The sequence below is a fragment of the Leptodactylus fuscus genome, chromosome 2 (assembly GCF_031893055.1).
Source record: "Leptodactylus fuscus isolate aLepFus1 chromosome 2, aLepFus1.hap2, whole genome shotgun sequence".
Lineage (NCBI taxonomy): Eukaryota > Metazoa > Chordata > Amphibia > Anura > Leptodactylidae > Leptodactylus > Leptodactylus fuscus.
In genome coordinates this window covers 89,757,720-89,779,079 of record NC_134266.1, presented here as the reverse complement: position 1 = coordinate 89,779,079, position 21,360 = coordinate 89,757,720, and the positions used below count along the sequence as shown (strand labels likewise).

The following is a 21,360-nucleotide window of genomic DNA, read 5'->3' as shown; positions in this document are numbered from 1 at the left end:
AACCCCTTTAATTAAAATTTTCATCTAATTATAATTAATATTTCTACCTTCTGCTCTATCCTCTCCTGGCTTTGTCTCAAAAAACTGCAGCAAAATCTGCAACAATAAGCTGCACTTCTGCAACATGGGTCCTCGGCCTTAATGGGGAATACAGTTATTTACGAAAACAGACTTGTTACTTTCCCTTTCCCACTTTAGTTTTACTTGACGTTTATCACCCGTGATCCTGTCTGATCATGGACACCCCTGCTGACCACTAGAACCAAACCCCCTGTTGCTCCTCACAGCAGTAAACTGGAGTTTGTATGCTTGACTGCTGCTCCATTCACGATCTGTAGAGTAGATGGAAACCACTCCATGATGGAGAAAGTTTAACACATGATTTATTTTTGAAAAAAATTTTTTTTGTTTGTTTGCAGTGTTCCCATAATGGATTGCAACTTAGTTGCTTGTTGGGAACCTCTGTTACGCCACAATTGTCATTCTACAGATATTTAGCTGTGGCAGGTGATGGGGTACCAATAGGATCTCCTGTTCCCACTATAGTAAATGATGGTATGTTTCTGGTACGGCTGCCTGCTTGGTTGGGGTCTGACTGCCAGATACCCCACAGCATGTTGCAGGGCCCCACTCCTACCCACTGCAGAAAAGTTCACGTCTCTTGTAATTCCCTGTGAAGTGTGCAGGAAGGCTTTTATTCTCCAGGTCTGTTGGATTGTAGAACCCCTACCAATCCGAGTGTTCTCTGATATCCTACGTCAAGTCTGTCTGTTGTTTTGTCTCTACTGTTGAATATATTAAGTATTTATGATGATCACATTTCCACCCTCCATCAGATAAGCTAGTGGAAAATCTCTCTCATTGGTTGCTATGACAGTTTAATGATTTCTTTGGTCTATTTATAGATCTCTTTATATTACAACGAGCTTTTTGTGGAGAAATATCATAAGCAAACTTGACCATGCAACATCAGATCTGCACAGAGATGCGAGTCAGAATGTTGTGATAACTTATGCACAGACTACATCAAACTGTGCATACACCACAACAAGGGGGTATACCATAGATGTGGTGTGACACAAGCTAGTGTCCACAACCAAAAATACTTCTAAACCATTTATGGACTCTTTTGTGGCCAGTTAGTGACATGGTGAACATGCCTTCCTTGTGTCAAAGTGTAGTCTGAAAAATTCATCCATTAATCTATATGCAAGTGATCTGTTCAAGGTAGGGCACACCTGCTGGAGCCCCATTTTTGTTACTGGTGGTGGTGGGGAATTGAACATGCATATCTGTCCCCGTTGCTTCTGGTGTTTGGGATAAGTTAATATTTTATAATAAGCCCCTCCCCCTTCAAAAGTTCTAAATAATATTTATTATACTTTTTTGTTTTACTGTAATATATGTAGGTCATGTGACCTACACACACACACACACACACACACACACACACACACACATATATATATATATATATATATATATATATATATATATATATATAAAATTAGCATTCTGCTGATGTTCCAGGATGTCACTGGAAAGCAGCCTGCCCCCTCAGCTCCATTATACTTACCTGTTCATCCTTTGGATATAGGGGCGTCCTCGCTGGAAGGCCGTCTCTTCATTGTGTCGGCCATCCACACGTGCAATACAGTGGGCGGCCAGCACACATCCCAAAGAGGAGGTGTCGGCCGCCGATGACGTCTCGGGTCCCGACTTGAAAGGGAAGCAAACGTAAGTTTAATTGGACTGGGCGGTGGGTCAAAGAGGAGGTACTGGCCCGTACACGTCACAGAGATTGTGCTGGTGAGCACCTCTAAAGAGTCAAGAAGTGCCATATAATATGGACTACTGTGTGGTATACATCATACTATGTAGTATGATATATGGAGGAGATTACAATATTACAGCCAAAGGAGAAGGTTGAGGGAGTAAGAACTAGGAGTCTAAAGATGGCTGCTGAAGGTGTAGTGGGAAAAGGAGGGGGGGGGGGGGTTTGGGGGGGGGGTTGGGGGGGGAGGGGGGGAGTGAGAGGGGGAGTGAGAGAGGGGGAGTGAGAGAGGGGGAGTGAGAGAGGGGGAGTGAGGGAGGGGGAGTGAGGGAGGGGGAGTGAGGGAGGGGGAGTGAGAGAGGGGGAGTGAGGGAGGGGGAGTGAGGGAGGGGGAGTGAGGGAGGGGGAGTGAGGGAGGGGGAGTGAGGGAGGGGGAGTGAGGGAGGGGGAGTGAGGGAGGGGGAGTGAGGGAGGGAGGGAGAGGGAGAGGGAGAGAGAGAGAGAACCTTTCATGTCCTCAGGCACATGCGGTTTTACATACAGCTAGAAAGCTGACATTGCGCTGAATTCAGTGCACTGTCTGCTTTCCTGTAATATGCCCTCGGGCTGGAAATATTGGTGCTGTTAGTATGGGCACCGATCTCTCCCCACTGTCAGAAGGGTGTTCCTGACAGTCTAGCATCATCACTAGACTGTCAATAGACTTGTACTGTCAGACGGGGGTGTTCCTCACAGCCCACCCAGCGAAGATGTTACACTGTAATGCCCTTCTGCCATTGGGGCAAAATTGGTGCCGAAACTAACAGCACCGATAACTCTAGCTCCGCCATACATAACAGGAAAGCATACAGTGCACTGAATTCAGCTCACTGTTGGCTTTCTAGTGGTATATAAACCCACATGTGCCCGAGGACATGAAAGGTCCTCTTTAAGGGCTTTGTTACGTTGTGATTGTACTCCCTTTCCACTTTCTGTGCTTTCTATTGTTTATAAGAGAATGTAGGTTTTTTTTGTCTTGTTTTGTTTTTTGTTTTGTTTTTTTTTTTTTGCTTTTTGTTGTACTTTATACATATAAATGTCACTATAAAGTATACAGAAAGGATGCAATTATTGGAAGAAGGAAAAAATAGCTTTGTGTGAACACAGCCTCAAGGTTTGCCAAGTAACCTGTAGTCTCCTGCTATAGAAGCTTCACATAGAAGTGTGTTGTTGCATTTCCTACATTGGTGTTAGTAGAAGCCTTTGCTGGAGTAAGAAGTCACAGCTTCATTTGGTGCTTCTTTCTTTGATCCATCTGCCAGGCAATCACATTTGTGGCATACACTTACACTATGATATACATCAGTTTCTGACATAAGTATAGTGTGTAAATTTCGGTCACACGAAGTGCTGCAATCTTAGGTAGGGTTCACACTACCGTTGGTGTCTGCTCAGAAGATGTCCATTGTATGAGCCGCATCGATAGTGTTTCTATTTCCTCAAAGTACAGGTGCTTCATGGCAGTTGGCATGTGGCCAAGACAGTGTATGGGCATTACAAAGGTTAAAAGTAATTAAAGGGGTTTTCCAGAACTGATATTGATGAAATGCCCTTACTCATTTCAGTGGGACATACCTGCAGCATGGCCATGTGACCAACAGATGTGATAGTCACTGGCTTGGGTGGGGGAGCACTGTTTAGTGGGGGGTGTATATCAGACCTTTTCTCATCTGATGTCTTTGACCTTTGCCAAGTGAAGGTCCTAAATTATTACAGTTCTTGAAAACCCTATTAGGTTGACGCCCCATGTTTCAGAAATGCTACTTTTTTTGTTGCAGAATTTGCTGTGGTTTTTTTGAGCCAAGCCAAGAATGGCTACAAGAGAAATGGGAAATACAAAGAATTTTTTTAATACTTCTTCCCTTCTGCTCAATCCACTCCTGGCCTTTGCTCAAAAAAACTGCAGCAAAATTTGCACAGCCTTAAAGTGGAGGCCAGGTAACCTGGACGTTGTCCACATCATGCATAGCGAAGACCAATAAGAATAGAGAAATGGCAGTATGCAGAGATCGCAGAAAACAATGCTCTGTATTTGTCATACCCTCCTCAACATTGGTGTTACAGTACGAAGAAGAAGAAAAAAAATAGAGGCTTTATGGAAACCGCAGGAGCAATAGACTTGTTAATGAAATTGAGTGAACAGAGGTTTTTTTTTTTCACTTGCATATCAAGTATAAGCATCACACTTATAAATACATGTATTTACATACCTTTGGCATGCTATCAGTGAGATTACTAATGGTTATTATGGAAAACAAATCCTCAAGATCGGCTGCTGTCCTTGCAGTTGCCTACCACATTTTCTCAGTGGATGACAAGCCATGGTAGGACTTTTAGGCCACACCAGCTGCTCACAATAGGATGAGCAACATGGGGCCTGGTGCTGTCCCAACAAAAAATGTTCCTTGCACACTTTGGAGACCTGGCTGTACAACTGGTTCCATGACCAAATCAATGTAACACTGAGCTATTATATATCTGAAATGAAAACTAGTGGTACCTGGTTACCTTACACTATGCCACCCCACTCTGTGAAACTGGGGTAGGCTATAAAGCACATAGTCCTAGATTTTACATGCTTTTACTGTACTATAATTTCTAAAAAATAAAATAAATTTTTTTTTTGGAACAAATTCCCCCCAAAAATATGGGTTGGACAGACCAGCCTGAAAATATGGTGGATAGGATCTGTGAACATGGTGTTTGGCCATAGGTTCTAATATTTCTATGCTAAAAATTGGGGCAGATTTCAGCATTTCTACCGCTCCAATCCTGCTGGCAGCTGGTAAAATGAAGGTTGGTTTAGTGTTAGTCTGATAGTGTAAGTGTTCTTCACACAAGTGGCTGGTGCTTAATAACTCAGATTGTTTCTCCAACATGTGTATAATTGTCAAGCCGTGCAGTTCCGAGACTTGGCTGCAGTTCTCACCATGGTGTGTGGAACTTGAGAGCTTGACGTAGAATCTTGTAAGTTGGTGACAGTCAGACATTTAGTAGTGGGTATGTGCACTTGTAGAAATGGATTTCTCCTTTCTGTGGAGCCAGGCCTGTATAAAGTAGAAATGTTTTGTAAAATGGGGAAAATCCCTTGAATTACTATATACTGTATACAGCGCATTAGTGGGAGATCAATAGTATGTGTCTTCTGGGCAATGGGGTTCTGGACAGAGTCCAAATGACAAGTTACTGTGAAAACCTAATCCTAAGGCTAGTTTTCGCATCCCCTTCCTAGCATCTTCGGGGGAGATTTATAATACCTTTTATGCTTGTTTTCTGGTGTGCATAGCATGAAAAAATTGCAAATGTTTGCAGAAATCATGTACAAATATTTACTACTGTTTTTTTGTTTGGACTCCCCAGCATTTTCCCTGGAAAGGGTTTGTGGCTTGTGAGGAGTCACTAGTCCTGCACGTTTAGCATAATTTACTAGGAGTGTACAGTTAGGCTGTGTTCACACGGGGATTTTTGGACCCGATTTTGACGTAGAATCCGCCTCAGAATCCGGTCCAAAAAAAACGCCTCCCATTGACTTCAATGTGAGCCTTTCACCTTTTATTTCCTGCTAGTGGTCTTGTGCCGTTTGTGGGGAAAAAACAAGCAACCTGCTCTTTCTCGGCGCACACCATGGTCCGGGCGCGTCACCTCCCTCCCGACTAAGCCCATTCATTTGGACCTAGTCTGGATACTGGTTGGACCTGATTGAGGTGGCCTCAGTGTCAAAATCCGGTCCAAAAATCCCAGTGTGAACCCAGCCTTAAGTGCAAACCTCCTCTGAGTGTGAGTGTTTTCTGACACATTTAGGGGGCATTCACACGGAGGAATTTGTCGCGGGTTCAGACGGGAAACTCTCGTCGGAATCCATGTGCAAAAAGAAGTCTCCCATTGACTTAAATGGGTTCTGTTTTCCAAGTGGAACTCATTGAACTCAATGGGGAAAAAAAAGCGCCTCCCATTGATTTCAGTGGGTTCTGCACGGAAAACAGAACCCATTTAAGTCAATGGGAGACTTTTGTGTGCGCGGATTCTGAGGTGAGTTTTGTGTCGGAGTCTGCGCAAAATTCCTCTGTGTGAATGCCCCCTTAGGGAATCCTCAAAGTTGACATAATGAAAATATATCTTTCCATTTCCAAAATATTGTTTTAACATAGTAAAAATAAACCTCCAGTTTTATTAAGTTACCCCTCAGATGTCTAGAACTGTTCTATTTTGCAATGTGGAAAACTGCATTTTAAAAAAAATAAATAATATAGATAGATTTTTTCCGTGACTGGTGCTGTTTTTAATGATACTTTTGGCATTCACCGTTGCGAAAAGAGTACTTTCCTGTTTCTGAGGAATTGTTTGCTTTTTTTTTTTTTCCCCCGCACACACTGGCACGGGAGACTATTTGGAAGAATATAGTATATATCTGAGAGGTTAACTAAGGCGTAGCTTCTGCAGAACCAAAGTGCCCTGGGAGCATTTATGGGGCAATGAGTAGTGATCACATGGAATATTTAAGAGCCATGCCTTATCTGATATAACAGGGTGTAGACAAAGAGGATTCTATCTGGATGTTTGGTTTTTCTGTAGAACAAATTCCTAGACTACTTTGTAATGTGACATTTTTAGCTTTAGGGTTTTTAATTCATAGAAGAGGTGTGGAATTTACACTCCTAACTACAGAAGCGGATAAGACCTTATATAACAACAATCTTTAATGGGTTCTTTGGATAAAAACTACAACTTGTCCGTGTACTTTTCCATTTGACTTGAGGACATTGATGGTTACCATTTTGTCCCATGAATGAGGTATAAACAATAAACTTGTCTGTCTTCCAGTTGTAGTTTCTGTGCTTTGGAAGAAATGTTAAATGGGGTAGTCCGGTCTCAAACATTGATGGCCTATCTTTGGTAAAGCTGCTGCCGTCTGGGAATAGTATCCTATCTGTAACCACACAAGCAGTTAGAAGTACATGCAAATCCACAGAAGACTTTTCTTACTTTGAAAGCAGTGAGATTTTCAGAATCCTCAGTCTTTTACACACAGCAACAGTTTGCAGACATTTGAAGCTGCAACAAAAAAAAGCTGCGTTTCCGCAACATGGGGCCTCAGCCTTAGGGAGCGTTCACACTCCCGTCATTGTCTGACAGGTAGTGTCCGCTGCTAGTGTCCGTTCAAAATCTTGCACGGACATTAGCAGCAGACACTAGCTGTGTCCGTGACACTTTTCATTCATTTAAATGGCGATCGGGTGCGTTCTTTTGCACTCCGTGCCTGACCTTAACTGTCCGTTTGTAGAGATGTCCGACTTTTCAAGCGGACAGAAAAACCCGACATTACACTATAGACTGAATGTGAACACGGTACTTGTATAGCACCAGCAGTGTCATTCACTGTCCCACATTGGGCTCACGACTGTTTACTACAATGTTATCTCTCGGTTGTGTTTCAATTTTTTTTTTTTTTTTCCTCCCCTCATTCTCACAAGCACACTGAATGCCTGTAGACATAGACACTTGGCTTAAATCCGTGTAATATAAAGCGTATAATGCTAAATCTTTGGGTCTGATGAATACGCTGCTGTCAGTAGCTCCCAATTGGGTCACATGTTTCATGTCTGGTTGCTGTGGCTATGGCACATTTTCTGCTAAAAGCAGTTCCTACAGAACGGACTGGAGAACATGACTTTTTTTGCTCTTAGCTCTGTTACGCGAGGTTAATCCGTATTAAAATAACAAGCATTCATAGTTTCATTATGAGCAGTTTTCCATTTTCACATTTTTCTTAATTGTTCCAATTCATGTTCAGGAACAAATTTGTTAGCCTAATTCTTCATACTGCTGGCTGGCATGTGACTCTAGTTAGGCCTTTGATGACCCTTTTCTAGGCTTTAACCCTGCCATTTTTATGTTTAATTTTTTTCTGTGGTGGCATACTGTGTTCCCATCACATTGCTGTGGCCCTTTTCGCTAAAGCTGCTTAAATCCTGTAGTGTGAACTGTGCATTAGGCTAAAGCCTCACACAGCGTCTCACAGCAAAAAAAAAAAGTGCTGCGGGGAAAACCGCCGCAGCAACGCATCGCAGTTCTTCCCACAGCGCTTTAGCCAAAGTTTGCAGAGCTTTCCTCTGCAGACTTTCTACTTCAGTTATACCTATGGGGAAACTGCTGGCATTTCCATAGGTATAATTGACATGATTTCCAAAACTGTCTGCTGCACCAACAGTGAACAGCTAGTCGTTTATGAACAAACCCAGCTAGAGTCAGGAAGATTGATCAAAAGAGAGGTGCTAGAATTCAAGGTGTAACGTGCGCCAAAAAACTGTCCAACATGCTGTCCGCCACGTTTATCAAATGTTTGATACTTTTCAGGCAAGTTTGACACTGCCCATCAAGAACCTTTAATCCGAGTTGTGTAAAGTTAGACTTGACAGCCTAACAATGCTCCAGATTTATCAAACTACATCACAGACTTTGCAAAATCTGGTGCAGTTTAAGACTGTGTAGTCTAAGTTGGACTCTCTCGCAATGACAGATGTGGCAGCGAGATCGGCCATGTTGGCATTTCACATGCCTGATGCTGAATTCAAATTGGGGATTGAACTTTAAGCTCAAAATTTGGGTTTACTCTAGCCAAATCATGTTACTTCTTGCAATATGTCATGCAGACTGTTTTTGTCTTTTGCATGTATCCCATGTCCTAAGCATGCCTTAAGGTTCTGTGCAGGTCCTTAATGTGTCACCTGGTTTCTGTTTTGCACTTTAAGTAATCACCATTTTGCATAATTGTGTGAACTTTCTCTGCTTCACTAACTTTTCTACATCACGTTGAGCAATTGTCTGTAAAAAGGGTTTTCCACTTCGAGGACTTTATATTCCAGTTTGTTTTTTTTTCTCCTATATTACATTAGGGATGAGTCAAAACCAAGTGATGATGGGCCGCCTCTGATCAAGAGCAGTGCTGAAGGTTCCCATTGTTTAAGTACTGGAATCTAGTAAATGGTTAGATGTAGTAGATTGAGAAATGAGAGGCTCAACAAAATACCAAGGTGGTATTTAGTCAAAAATCTAAATGTTGTGTAAGTTATTTTAGCAACTTGTCTTTCTCATTCACAGGTCAACTGAATTGCAGTTTTTCAAGACAAGAAGAAGATTACTTGAGGGTGATTGTTCACTGTCGGCCTTGTCTGTTTGTCCTGGGACAGAACTGTAGTGCTAGAAGCCGAGTGGTTAATGCACTTTTAGGGGATCATCTTCTACCAGTTGGTGTTTGTTGCGACCCAGAAACCTGCAAGAGAAGGCGAATCCGTTTTAGGCATGGCAGACAGACACTAGTAAGCTTGGCATTGCCAGAACAATATGAACTAGTTCATCAACTTGTAGCCCATCAGGGCAAATGGCATACCATTCCTGATGAGGACTTGGAGGTACCGGAGGATGAGGAGGATCCTGCGCACAGGATGGCGGAGCTAGAGGTTACACTACCCAATCATCTGCTTCAGGTGAGTGTTCACTCATTTCTCTCTATTAAAGAGCAACGTGGTGTTCCATGTACAAATGGTTCTCCTCCATGAGACTGCAATGATCACGTGCTGCAGGTATAGTGAATTCTATTCATGCTCAACACACTTTTTTTTGCACTATAGTTTGGAAGAAACTATGCATAGTTCTGTTTTGATCTGCTTGGCTGACTTAGGTTGTGTTCACATCTGCAGCAGTCTCCCTTAGACTCTCCCACAGTGAGAGCATTAGCTAAGATTGCAGGAAGCTACACCATGTAAACACATGCAGAGGATGCCAGGAGCGTGCAGAAATCACTCAAAGCACTTGGCTGCACCTCTTAATAGCACAAACCAAAAATGTATTTATTTTTTTTGGCGTATGGGAGGAAATCCATGCAAGCACAGGGAGAACATACAAACTGAACAAATACAAAAACAGTCCACAGCCAGCACCCAAAGATATATAATATAATGGAAACTCCAAATGCACCAATAAAGTCTTACGGGAAAGACGTAACAACAATGTATGCAAAACGAAAAATATATCCAGAATGTCAGAGAAATCCAATTAAAACGTAACTTTTAATTATGAAAAAGTGAAGTCCATATAAAAGTTATTTCCACAAGACACCGAGCGTAGATGCAGAATAAAAATCACAAAACATACCAAAATGACGAGACCGACAAAACATGATGAACCGCTGACACGTTTCAAGGCAAATGCCCCTTAGTCATGTAAGAATTTGGTGCTAAATTTGAGATGAAATTTGGCTGATCTCTGCCTCTCCTTCATTTCAATGGGAGGTGATAGCAGATTTTCTTTTAAAAGCTAACCTGTAAAGTAAGCCTCCTCTTCATGTGGGTTCTGCCTAAGAACTCCCATTGAAATTAATGGGATGCCGAAAATACACCTTTTCTGTTGGCGCAGAATTTATCAAAAATCCACTTATGGAATTTTGCCCTGCCCAATAAATTCTGCTTTAATTTTAGCATCAAAATCGGCGCTTGTTTTTGTCAAACAGAAAAAAAAATCTGCTTTGTTTTTCTGAAGCAGACGTTTTCTGCTTGACAAATTCAGCATCAAATTTGTACATGTGAATACCCCTTTAGAGAATACTCGCATGTCGTAGAAATTTCTGCAGGTCAAAATTTCCATTTCTTCTGCAGCAAATGTGACTCTTTGTTTCCTCTAGTATTGTAGTATCCTCCCCATCTTGTTACCCCTGAGGAAGCGAAATACCTCTTCTGTTAGTATGCGATCCATTCTTCGCTCTTTTTGCAGACTTTTTCTGCACATTTTCTTCTGTGTGCTGAGTTCTGTATGGATTAGGATGACTGGGTGGGTCCCGATCTGAGCAGCTATCGTTGGCGGAGTTATGCGCAGTGTTATTGTAATACAAGAAACTTGGTAATATCTTGTGTAAATTCTAGGCCACTTCTGATTCCTTTTTGGTCATGTGACCATGGCTATGACACTTTGTTTACAAGCACAGTACTCTTCCCATTGAGCGCTGCGGTTAGCAAACTAAACGTCAATATGTGCATGGCATCGGTCTGTTGATTCAGCCCATCATCTTCTATTCCTCCCACTCGCCTATTGTCAGTCTCTTCATCCCACCCCGAATGGGTGCAGAATGTAAACAATATACATTAGGAAGTTTTTTTTTATTGGTACATCCTGTTATTTGATGTGTGTTTTGGAATATTAGATAACCCCTTGCACACACAAGTCAATGCTATGATTTTTGTTTTTATTGCAACTTGGTGATCCATGGTTACTTCCATATGGGCTGCACTATTCACATTAATGGCTCTGTCTTAGAACTTCTATAGTCTACAAATTAAACATGCAAACAAAGATTTTCTACATGCTCCCCTCCCTGACTCCAGGTAAAGGATGCACAAACAGCCATCTTTCCTAATAATCTAACATTTGGGTTTCCCTGCCAGGTTTTTTGTCACTTACTGCAGTGTTACAAACTAAGGTTACTGTAATGGTGAATTAAAGTGGTGCTAAATGTGAGAAATGAGCATTCTAATGGAGGTCCAATAACCCGCTTGTTGGCATTGATATTTACTGCGTGGACCTTGTTATCCTGGCCCTCTCTCTCTACTTATCTTTTATTATTCCAGTAGAAGATCTTGCTGTTTCTCTCCCATGCTTGTGATTTGCCTCCTCCCTGCTGACAGACAGAGGGCTCTTTGTTCCCACAGGACTAATTCTATTCCCATAAAATAGTACTCAAATTTATTGCTGCTTATTTCTGGGAATAGTGTACAAATAAACATGCATAGGGTGAGAATACGTCAAAACGTTTTGGTCCGATATTAGATTGTTGGGAAAAGTATGCAACTACGGAGGCAGATAATGTGCAGCGAGAGTCATACTGAGGGAGGGTATGGCTCTTGTGCTCTTACAGGCTGTATGGACTATTCCCTAATACATGTGACTTTTTATTGCAATTTGCATTAATCTATTTTTCCGTATACAGTTTCCATTTTATAGCCATAGGTACCATTATTGAATAGGGTTGAAGAGATGGGTTGGCTGCAAGATGGATGAAATTGTTAAAAATGACAGAATGAGCCAGGACATTCTTTAAGTCTCTAGGCTTGTCTTTATTGTGCTCGATTTGCCTGAATGTGACTTGCAGCCTTCTAGCACCAGTAAACCGTCTTTGGCAGAAAGCTCTGATTTGAACAGGGCCAAAAATATATGTCAAGAGGACCGCTGTAAGGAATAAGTTCGTGTGGGCTACCGCCGCTGCATGGAATATTGTAGTGTGTGTGTGTGTGTGTGTGTGTGTGTGTGTGTGTGCACTCAAAGCCTCCAATGGGTAATTGAGGCCCAGTTAGTACATTTAGTTTATATGATGGGAACATATAATAAGTTGTATTTTATAAGGCCAACATGTAACTCAGCACTTTACAAGTTATGGGGTTCATATACAGACAAAGGAGTTTTCCCACAAACCTAGCCTTATTTAAAGAGGACCTTTCACTTCCTCCTGCACCAGCAGTGCACTGTCGGCTTTCCGGTTATACTCCCCCGGGCTGGAGATATTGGTGCCATTACTGAACTCTGCCTGCTCTCAGGAGGGCATTCCTGCCAGCCTTTGAGGAACACCCCTCCTGACAATACTCGTCTATAGCCTTGTCATGTCCTTACCACCCAGGAATGACACTGAGCCGTGAGGAATTTTTCGTGGGTGAAGCTCTCTTAAATTGTCTATCATACATGGTTTTATGTGTGGGTATTTTATTTCTTGTGAATGTGTTGGGTGGGCTTTGACTGTTTGAACAGGACACTGAAGTGTTTGCTGCCTCACCATGTAGCTCTTTATAGAAATCATAAAAAGAAAATGGAGGCTGAAAAATGCTAAAAAGGGGAAATAAATATTCCAAAATTTATATAAAAATAAGTACCATAAGACAAATGGTGACTGGCTTTGGCAGCAACTAGCCACCTTTCTCGGACTCTCAGCAGGTTTGGATTTTGACTTTTGTGCCTGCGTCAGGGCTCATTCACATCTGTGCCCGGTCTCCGTTCTGCAGGTTTCCGTTTCCTGCACAAAACTGAGCAGGAGATGGAAACCTGCAGGACTCTTTCAAACCCATTCAAATGAATGGGTTTGAAAGATGTGCGGCAGTGAGCGTTTATGCTCTCTGCCGCGAAACCGTGTTTTTTTTTTTTTTTTTTTTTTTTTTAATTGGACACAGAGTCTGACATGCAGTACTCTGTGTCCGATTTAAAAAAAAAAAAACAAAAAAAAAAAAAACGGTTTTGCGTAAAACGCTCACGGCCGGATCCGGTCTGACAGGTTTCCGTCTTCTGCCTGCAGAAGACGGAAACCACAGAACGGACTGCCGTGTGAACCTAGCGTCACCATGTCTGCAGTACTGTGGCCACATTCACAATTACTTTCAGTGTTCTAATATTACTTTGGTGTCATGGTGTAGTGCTAGTCTTACTGTATGTTTTAACCTGTAAACCAGTGCTGCTGGATGACCAAGCTTGCTTTGCAACATTTATATTCCTAGAGATTTTTTTAGCTGAGCATAGGAGATGTGTAGAAGAGCTGATGTTGTAGATTTCCAATAAACTACAAATTCAGATCTGTTTTATTTCTGTATTTATTCCTGATGCTTTTGATGCCTTTTACTTCTCTTTTTTTTTTCTTTTTTTTTTTTTTTCTCTCTCTCTTTAAATTTGGCTTCCTCCTTTTGTATAACGGTCCTGAGTCTGACTCATTTGTCCCATCTCTTGCTTTCATGCGATCCCCGCCCTTCCCATCCCCCGGCATAGAAGATATTTCCTTTTGGGAAGTTGTGAAGTGGCGCAATCACTATTTAACATTGCAGTGAGATTTGTGCTTCTTCTATACTAGGCTTGATCTGTAGGTATTGTTGTTGTATGGGGTTTTTTCCACATTTACACGCATTGTTGTTCATGGCAAATGCTATTCTGAATCCTTCATAAATATATTGCCAGACACTGAAGTGGTGAAGCAGTAAGGCTGGCGTCCCACAGGATGTGTACAGAGTAATCTCCTGCAATGTACTGTAGTAACTGTACAGTTATAAGACTATACAATAAAAGCCTACAGAGTAAAGAGTGCAGGCACTGGTTACAAAATAAATTATGCTGCAACAAGTTGTGGCATGTATTTTTATTTTTGTGATTGCAGAATTGAGACAAACCCACTGCTGACTTTTCTAGGTGGAAAGTCTGTAACAGATTGATCCTGTAGGAACCAGTCTGAAAGGCGAGAGAGGGAAATACTTGTGAATTTATTTACCACTCTGCAGCTTCGTGACGTTGACATTTTTGGCACTGGATTATGTCTAGCATCTTGGCATTTGATAGGTCAAATATAGACATTAAATTAGGTTTTAAGAGCTTGCTATATTATATATATTTTATATATTTATTTTATTAAGCTACATATAATTTTTTTTGTATCCACTTATAATTTCCAGTGGCATTCAGTACAAAGCATCTCAAAGATTTCCTCTTGCAGCAGATTTCAAGGCACATCTGTCCAGGCTTCATAGACTATGACCATTCACTGCCTTTTATTCCGGGTATTATCCTTTTTGGGTAGAGTGCTCTATGATGGCTCTACTTTATCTGTGACCAGAGTGCTCACCTGCTCTTATTTAGGGTTTACTTTTTAGTAGTACAATTGGGTGCTTTGGATAGCCAAAACTTCAGATATGGCTGTACGGAGTAATTTTAGCTTGCACTATAAGGTGTGTGTGTGTGTGTGTGTGTGTGTGTGTGTGTGTTGTCAGGCTGGCATTGCTTATACATCAAGCATGATGTAGAAAGCGGATAAGTTGATAGTTTTGATGGTATTCAGCTTAGTTTGCTGCTGACCTGCTAAATGAGGAAAGTTTTGCTTCCTTTTTTCTTTGCATCACTTTCTATCCGTTATTGTCTTTTAATCTTTAGGCTGTAGACTGGTTTTGGCCTGGAACAAGGGTAACACTAAGTTGCTTTAGGTAAGGTTTGGAAAACTGCAGGTAACCAGAAACCCAGTGCTGCTTATAAAAACTGTATGCAGTGAGCGCTGAAAAGGACAGAATGTGAGGTTTTTTTACAGATTTTGTTCACGTTTAAAATTCATAAAAATGCAGCGTTTAAACTTCTGCAAAAAAATGTAGCAAATTCTGAAAACAGGGCGTGGAACAAGCCTTGAAACTAAGGGTTACAATGCATGCAAAACCACATTGGTCAGGACATTTTTTGCACATCCCATTCACTTTGTTGCAACAATTGGTTGATCACCGTGACTGGGCTTCTCCTCTAGAGTCTTGGTACAGTCTTGTATGTCAGATGTGCCTTCCAGTTGGTGGTGTTCATTTGGGACTTGATCTAACTTGGAGACTGAGTCTTTCCATATCTCACCACCACCTCCTGATCTATGAAGGCAACAGGCCATTAGGGTGTCCCCTGCAATTCCATATTTCACACCAATTTTTCTTTTTCTTTTTTCCACAGGAAGTTGACATTGTGGTTTCTCCTTGTCGTGGATCTCAACCTGCCTCTACTACAATAGAAGATTATATTGACCATGTGCAGGCAGTGGTTGTTTATGCCATAGGTGAGGACCTCCTATCCACTCAGGATGATGAAGAGCTTACTGATATTAAGGCAAAGTACAAAGTTCCTGTATTCTTTATTCGAACAACTCCTAAGGACAAACTGATAAGTAGCTCAGATGGCGGTCGCTCGGCACTACACGAGCAGCTGACAGAACTTGGCTATCTAAAAAGAGGATTATGTAGCTGTGGAGCTGCAGGCTCTGGCAGTCCAGCCCCTAATGTTCTGGTCGAGCAGTTTGAGAAGTTGCGTCAGCTGGGTAGTTTCACCCGCCAAGTGCTGCAGATGCATCTAGTGGACGCAGCAATGGTCCTCAACATGGTGCACAGTCGTTATTTAGACTTATTCATCAATAAGGCTTTTGACATGAGGAGAGATCTTCAGATTACCCCTAAGAGACTTGAATACACTCGCCAGAAGGAGAGTGAGCTTTATGAATCCCTTATGCGGATATCTGACCGGAAACAAGAAGAGTTGAAGGACATGATTGTGGAAACTCTAAACAGCATGAGAGAGCAGCTCCTGGAAGATGCCGCCAATATGGAGTTTAAAGGTTGGTGTTCACTACCATATGCATGCACTGTTGTAGAAAGTGCTGATAATCTGTTGGTCCCATAGGAATTAATTCTGACCATGGGGCAAGCTGAATTTTTGGTCATGTTACATATAATATTGTGTCCATCCATATTCCTAGTGGTGTATGGTTTTTCTTTGGAAGATGGGCTATCCTCCCTAACACCCAGTTCTCCGATTGACTGTTCAAGAATGCTGCCAAGTCCAGTTCTATTCAGATATGGAGCCTGAAGCGGATGGGCCCCGAACTGGTATAGTGTCTGCGCTTTTACTGTGGTATTGTTCTCACTGAGGTGAAGTTGATACTAAGCTGTGACAGTGCGACTCTTCCATTATACAGTGAACATAGGCCATCCGCTTCTGGCTCCATCCACTGTAGAGAAGGGAGCTGGCAGCAGTACCATATGGTTGCCTGAAACAGGAATCAGATGTATGGATCTCTCCAGTCAGATATTGATGGCCCAGAAAGTCCCTCTTGGAAAACTAGGTGTGCGTTTGTTTTTGTTTCGTTTAGGAATTTAATTTTATCCTGCACAACCCCTTTAAAGAGGACCTTTCATGTCTGCTTTCCAGTCATATGCCCCTGGGCTGGAGATATTGATACTGTTCGTTTCGGCACAGATCTATACCCCACCTTCAGAAGGGTGTTCCTGACAGTCTAGCTGGGCTGTGAGGAACGCCCCTCCCTGACAGTATTCGTCCATAGTCTTGTCCCTTTTAAGAGGTCCTTTCATGTCTTCTGAGATGGGACAGTATTATATACTGCTAGAAAGCAGTTCAGTGCAGTTTTCTATCGGTATATAATAGTCACATCTCTGAGAAAATGAAAGATGCTACGTAAAGCCACAGGGTAGACTGTATGCTAATGCTCTGCAACTATTTTTTATATTTTCTTTACCAATTTTCCAAATTTCCTAATTTTATTTTTTTTTTCTCTTAAATCATGCACCATACAGGATGATGCTACTTTTTTCTATTTTTGGATAGTTCAGATTTATATGCCTGCCCATTGGGATACACACGTTAGTGTGAGTGTGTCGGAAGGGGCTGGGAGTTTATACTTTTACCTGTCCACTTTTTACCTGTTGCATGTAGGATTCCTACATGTAAATGGAGAGACAGTTGCTTGGATGCCATGGAAACCCCTCAGGCTCTGTGTTTTTAATTGTGGGGGATCAGAGGGGTGGCAGCGGGTGGGCAGTCTAGCCTCCCAGATGCCACGATTGCTATTTAACAGCATTCAAGAGGTTAATCTATCCAGTCAGTGTATTTTCCAACATCGCCCGTTAGTCCTTGGGCCTCATCTGTGTACTTCATCAGAGTACCTGAATTAATGCTGGAGGCATAGCTCCTCTGCCCACGTTATTACAGCGCCATACTATTACGGACGGCGCTAAACATTAAATATACGAGGTAGAATAGTAGGGAGCAGGAAGCGGTTATAAAGGTGATGCATTCCCTTTCAAATTCTATATGGCATATACTATAATAACTTGGTAAGACTGGAAAAACCCTTGAGCTTTGTGTTGGGAAACTTCTTTATATTATGGGGAAAGAAAGAGAACAAAGTCTAAGGGTGTTTTCCTAGCTGAGGGAAGGCCAAGGGTTTGAGTGCCAGCTGCTGCTTGGTACTTTACCTTGTAGTATATCTGTAGGATGTGCAGTGGACTAAGGACTACAACTGGTCAGAAGCAAACAATCTCATACAATGACGTCAAAGGCTATGTATATCTTTATGGTCATTTTTATTGCATGACATCATTTGGCTCTGCTCTTAAACAAATTCTTATTTCTGCAGCTTTCACTTGTTCTCATACAGTGCAAGTTTCTTGTCCTGTGGTGTCGTCTCCCCCCCCCCCCCCAAATATTAAATAAAGTTCTCAGACTATAAACCTGCCTGAGCTGTCGTTCTTTTAGTGTCCTCTCTGCTGAAAGAATTGCTCATAAACATCATTATTTTAGGCAAAATTCTTATCAGTTTGATAAATACTCATTTAAGCTGAGCTGTTGGGACAACAGAGATAACGGTAACCGAATGAGCCATCAGGCAGCTCTTTCAGTCAAAGCGCTGTTAAAAAAAAAAAATTAAATTAAATTAAAAAAATCTTGCATTGTATGAGAGCAAGTAAAGGCTTCAGAAGAAATCAAGGAAGAGTCTACATTAAGCTGAGAGATGTATTAATCCAGCAAGGGCAAGGGCCTGGGAATATGATTCATACTACCAGGGAAAGGGAGATTCCTAAAGCTGGCTGCACACTCTGAAGAAATTGCTGTTTGGTTATTCCTCCTAACCAACACCCTTTCTTACAAAATCCACCCCCTCCTCAAATTCACATGCATGCCTGACTTGGCCAAGCACCCTGCTGCATGCCTGATCCATCTTTTCTCAACTGCAGTCAGCTGAGAACAGGCACATTTCAGCAGACTTTAGATTTTTAGATCGTCCACCCAAAATTGACAGGCTTGGCCAACCTGAATATAATGTTAATAGCCCCCCTGAATGTCCAGCCCGAGGATTGGTCCAATGTCACAGACTAAAGGTGCAGAATTGTAGTCATAATGGTCCGGTGGGGTAGCAGTCCCCTGGGTTTGCCATTTGAAAGGAAGCCTTCCCACCTTTATAATGGTTAAGTTTTACACTTGCATTTTTGGGGGGTTTTATTAGGGTATCGCAGTTCACTTATTGCATTCTTTTAGGCGAGAAACGTTCAGGGTCGTCTTTAACATCAATACTTTTGTTCAGGTATCTGCATCCCACAGAATGGGGAGCCGATTGGTGCACAGGAAGTGAAAAACTGCATCTTTCAGATCAAGGAGCTGATCATTTCACGACTCAACCAAGCTGTAGTGAACAAACTCATCAACTCTGTAGATTATCTCCGTGAAAGCTTTGTAGGGACACTAGAAAGATGTCTCCGCAGTCTAGAAAAGTCCCAGCAAGAGTCCTCTTCACATGTGACAAGCAACCACCTGAAGCAGGTAAGAATCTGCGCCTTGTCATTGATATGTGAACCTCAATGAATCTTTCACCAAGTAGCTGCACACAAGGAAGCATAGACGTGCAGGTTAATCCTGGGGGTACATGTAGTGGGGGGTCTAGACACTACCTACACATGGTCTAGGTCTTCTTTATTGGATGATGGTATCTGAGGGGTATATAGTTGTGCAATCTCTATCCGTTAATGTGGATTAAAGCTGGCACAAGTGTATAATTCATCAACAATAGTTGACTGATGTACACTATAAAGGTTGAATTGGTTTTTTTGGGGGGGTTTTTTGTACTCTTTTGATGACTGAGACCAAGTTTACATAAACTTACTCTTTGCTCTGTATGTATAAACCTCTTTTATGTTTGTGTTCTGGGTTTATTTATCAAAACGCTGCTTTTTCATTAATTGGTCCTCCACCCAATAACATTATCTAAAGGTGCATTCACAGTGTAGTTGAGGTCCTAGTATGCAGTGTATTTTTGGTGTATACCGAACATGTAATCCTAAACTCAACTTCACCAGGACAAACTTTTTATATAATATATACATACATACACACATACATAAAGAATAGCCATGCTTGATAAGTTATCCAGGAAACAAAGAAAAAACAAACCCTCGCAATATCCTTTAATTGTATAGGCCGTGCTGCATAAGCTACAGAATATTTAAGGGCTAGTTCACACAGGGACATGGAGGAGGATTTTGACAGCGGAATCCACGTCATAATCCTCCTCCATACAATGTTAGTCTATGTAGACTGCTAGCTTTTTTTTTTTCAGGCGTTTTCCGCAAAAAAAGCAACTTTTTTTTTTCTTTTCTTTTTTTGCAATAAACGTGTGGAAAAAAGACGCTTTTTTTTTTTTTTTTTTTTTCCCCAGCCCATTCACTTTACAGGAGGGGAAAACAGCCTGGCTTTTTTTTTTTTTTTTTTTAAGCTGTTTTTACAAAAAAAAAAAGCTCCAAAAAAAAGCTTGGCAAGGTCCAAAAAAAGCTTCCTAATTAGGAAGATTTTTTTTTTCCGATGCCAAAATAAGCCACATGTTGTTTACGTGTGAACTAACCCTAATGTGGCTTAAGGATATGCGCGGTAGTGACTTCACCCCATGGCGATTGCCATTGCGTGCTGTATTAAAGTATAGATCAGATTTCTAACAATGTGTTTTTGGTTTTCTTTTTCTTGATGATAAACTTCTTTAAAGTCGTGCGAGCAGGGTTTTTTTGTTTTTTTTTTATTGCTCTTTCATGTTCCAGGAAAACTTCTAGCTTGTCAGATACTGTATTGTCAGCAAAATGTTACACAACTTATTTATGTAGGGATTATTTAGTGAGTGATTCATTTTACTGGGGCCGCACTAAACACTTCCTCTGATGAATGATCTGAAGAACTAACATTGCTGTTACATAATCAGTACAGACTGCTCGAACTCCTCTCTACACATGTCTAAAGACTGTTTGTTTGTCTTTCTAGATATTGAATGCTGCATATCATGTGGAGGTCACCTTTAATTCTGGATCCACAGTCACCAGAATGGTTTGGGAGCAAATTGTCCAGGTAAGGATAACTCATTTAGCTAGTATCCGAACTCTTAAAGGGGTTTTCTAGTGATGTTGAGCTTCACTGCCTCCTAAGGCCAGTAATATGACATCTGTGGATCTCTTAGCCGTTCCGCAGTTTAGTCCTGTTCAAATGTGTGGGGTTTAACTGCAGTGCAAAGCAGAGGTGTTACACACTGTATGGCATTGTGCCTGGTAAATAGGGAATAAGCCATATCAATCAATATCCTACAACCCCTTTAACTTATTGACATATTGAACTTCTCTAGTGTATTGTATAATGCTGTATTGAAAACATATGTAATGGATAGTGTATATACTGGCTGTAGTATTTGCTAGTATAAATACAAACCGCTCCTTGGCTTTCAATGTCTTAACATGACTATTTAATTATTCTACTGTCACCCCATACTGACTCCCAATAAATATGTGATATTTGCATATGTGAATGATCTGAAAATGCTAATTTTCTCTCTAGTCTTCGTTAAAGAGGACTTCTCTCCAACTCTTGTATCCTTCAACAAGTTCTGCCTTATGAATTCCATTGCAGTTGGAGGGGGAGGAATTGAAATAGGATTATAAAGTTATAATGGATTGTGTTAGATTGCCTCGTGTTCCGTGTATTGATATCCTTTTATTCCTTTTAGATAATACAACGTATAACATGGGTGAGTCCTCCATCCATAACCCCTGAATGGAAACGCAGGGTGGCTCAAGATGCTATAGAAAGCTTGAGTGCATCTAAACTTGCAAAGCGCATCTGCAGCCAGTTCTATAAGCGTCTCAAAAGCTCTCATGAAGCTTTTGCAGCATCTCTAAGGCAGGTGGGTATTAGAA

The 21,360-nt window shown here is 41.5% G+C and overlaps 1 protein-coding gene across 1 annotated transcript in view; it reads left to right on the top strand.

Moving 5' to 3' along the window:
• Window positions 1–21,360, top strand: part of DSTYK (dual serine/threonine and tyrosine protein kinase) — a 44,358-nt gene that overhangs the window by 6,954 nt on the left and 16,044 nt on the right. Inside the window, exons 2-6 of the mRNA XM_075264138.1 lie at window positions 8,912–9,297; window positions 15,302–15,956; window positions 18,720–18,955; window positions 20,438–20,521; window positions 21,171–21,347. Coding sequence (XP_075120239.1) covers window positions 8,912–9,297; window positions 15,302–15,956; window positions 18,720–18,955; window positions 20,438–20,521; window positions 21,171–21,347 — 1,538 coding nt within the window. The remainder of the gene's footprint in view (window positions 1–8,911; window positions 9,298–15,301; window positions 15,957–18,719; window positions 18,956–20,437; window positions 20,522–21,170; window positions 21,348–21,360) is intronic.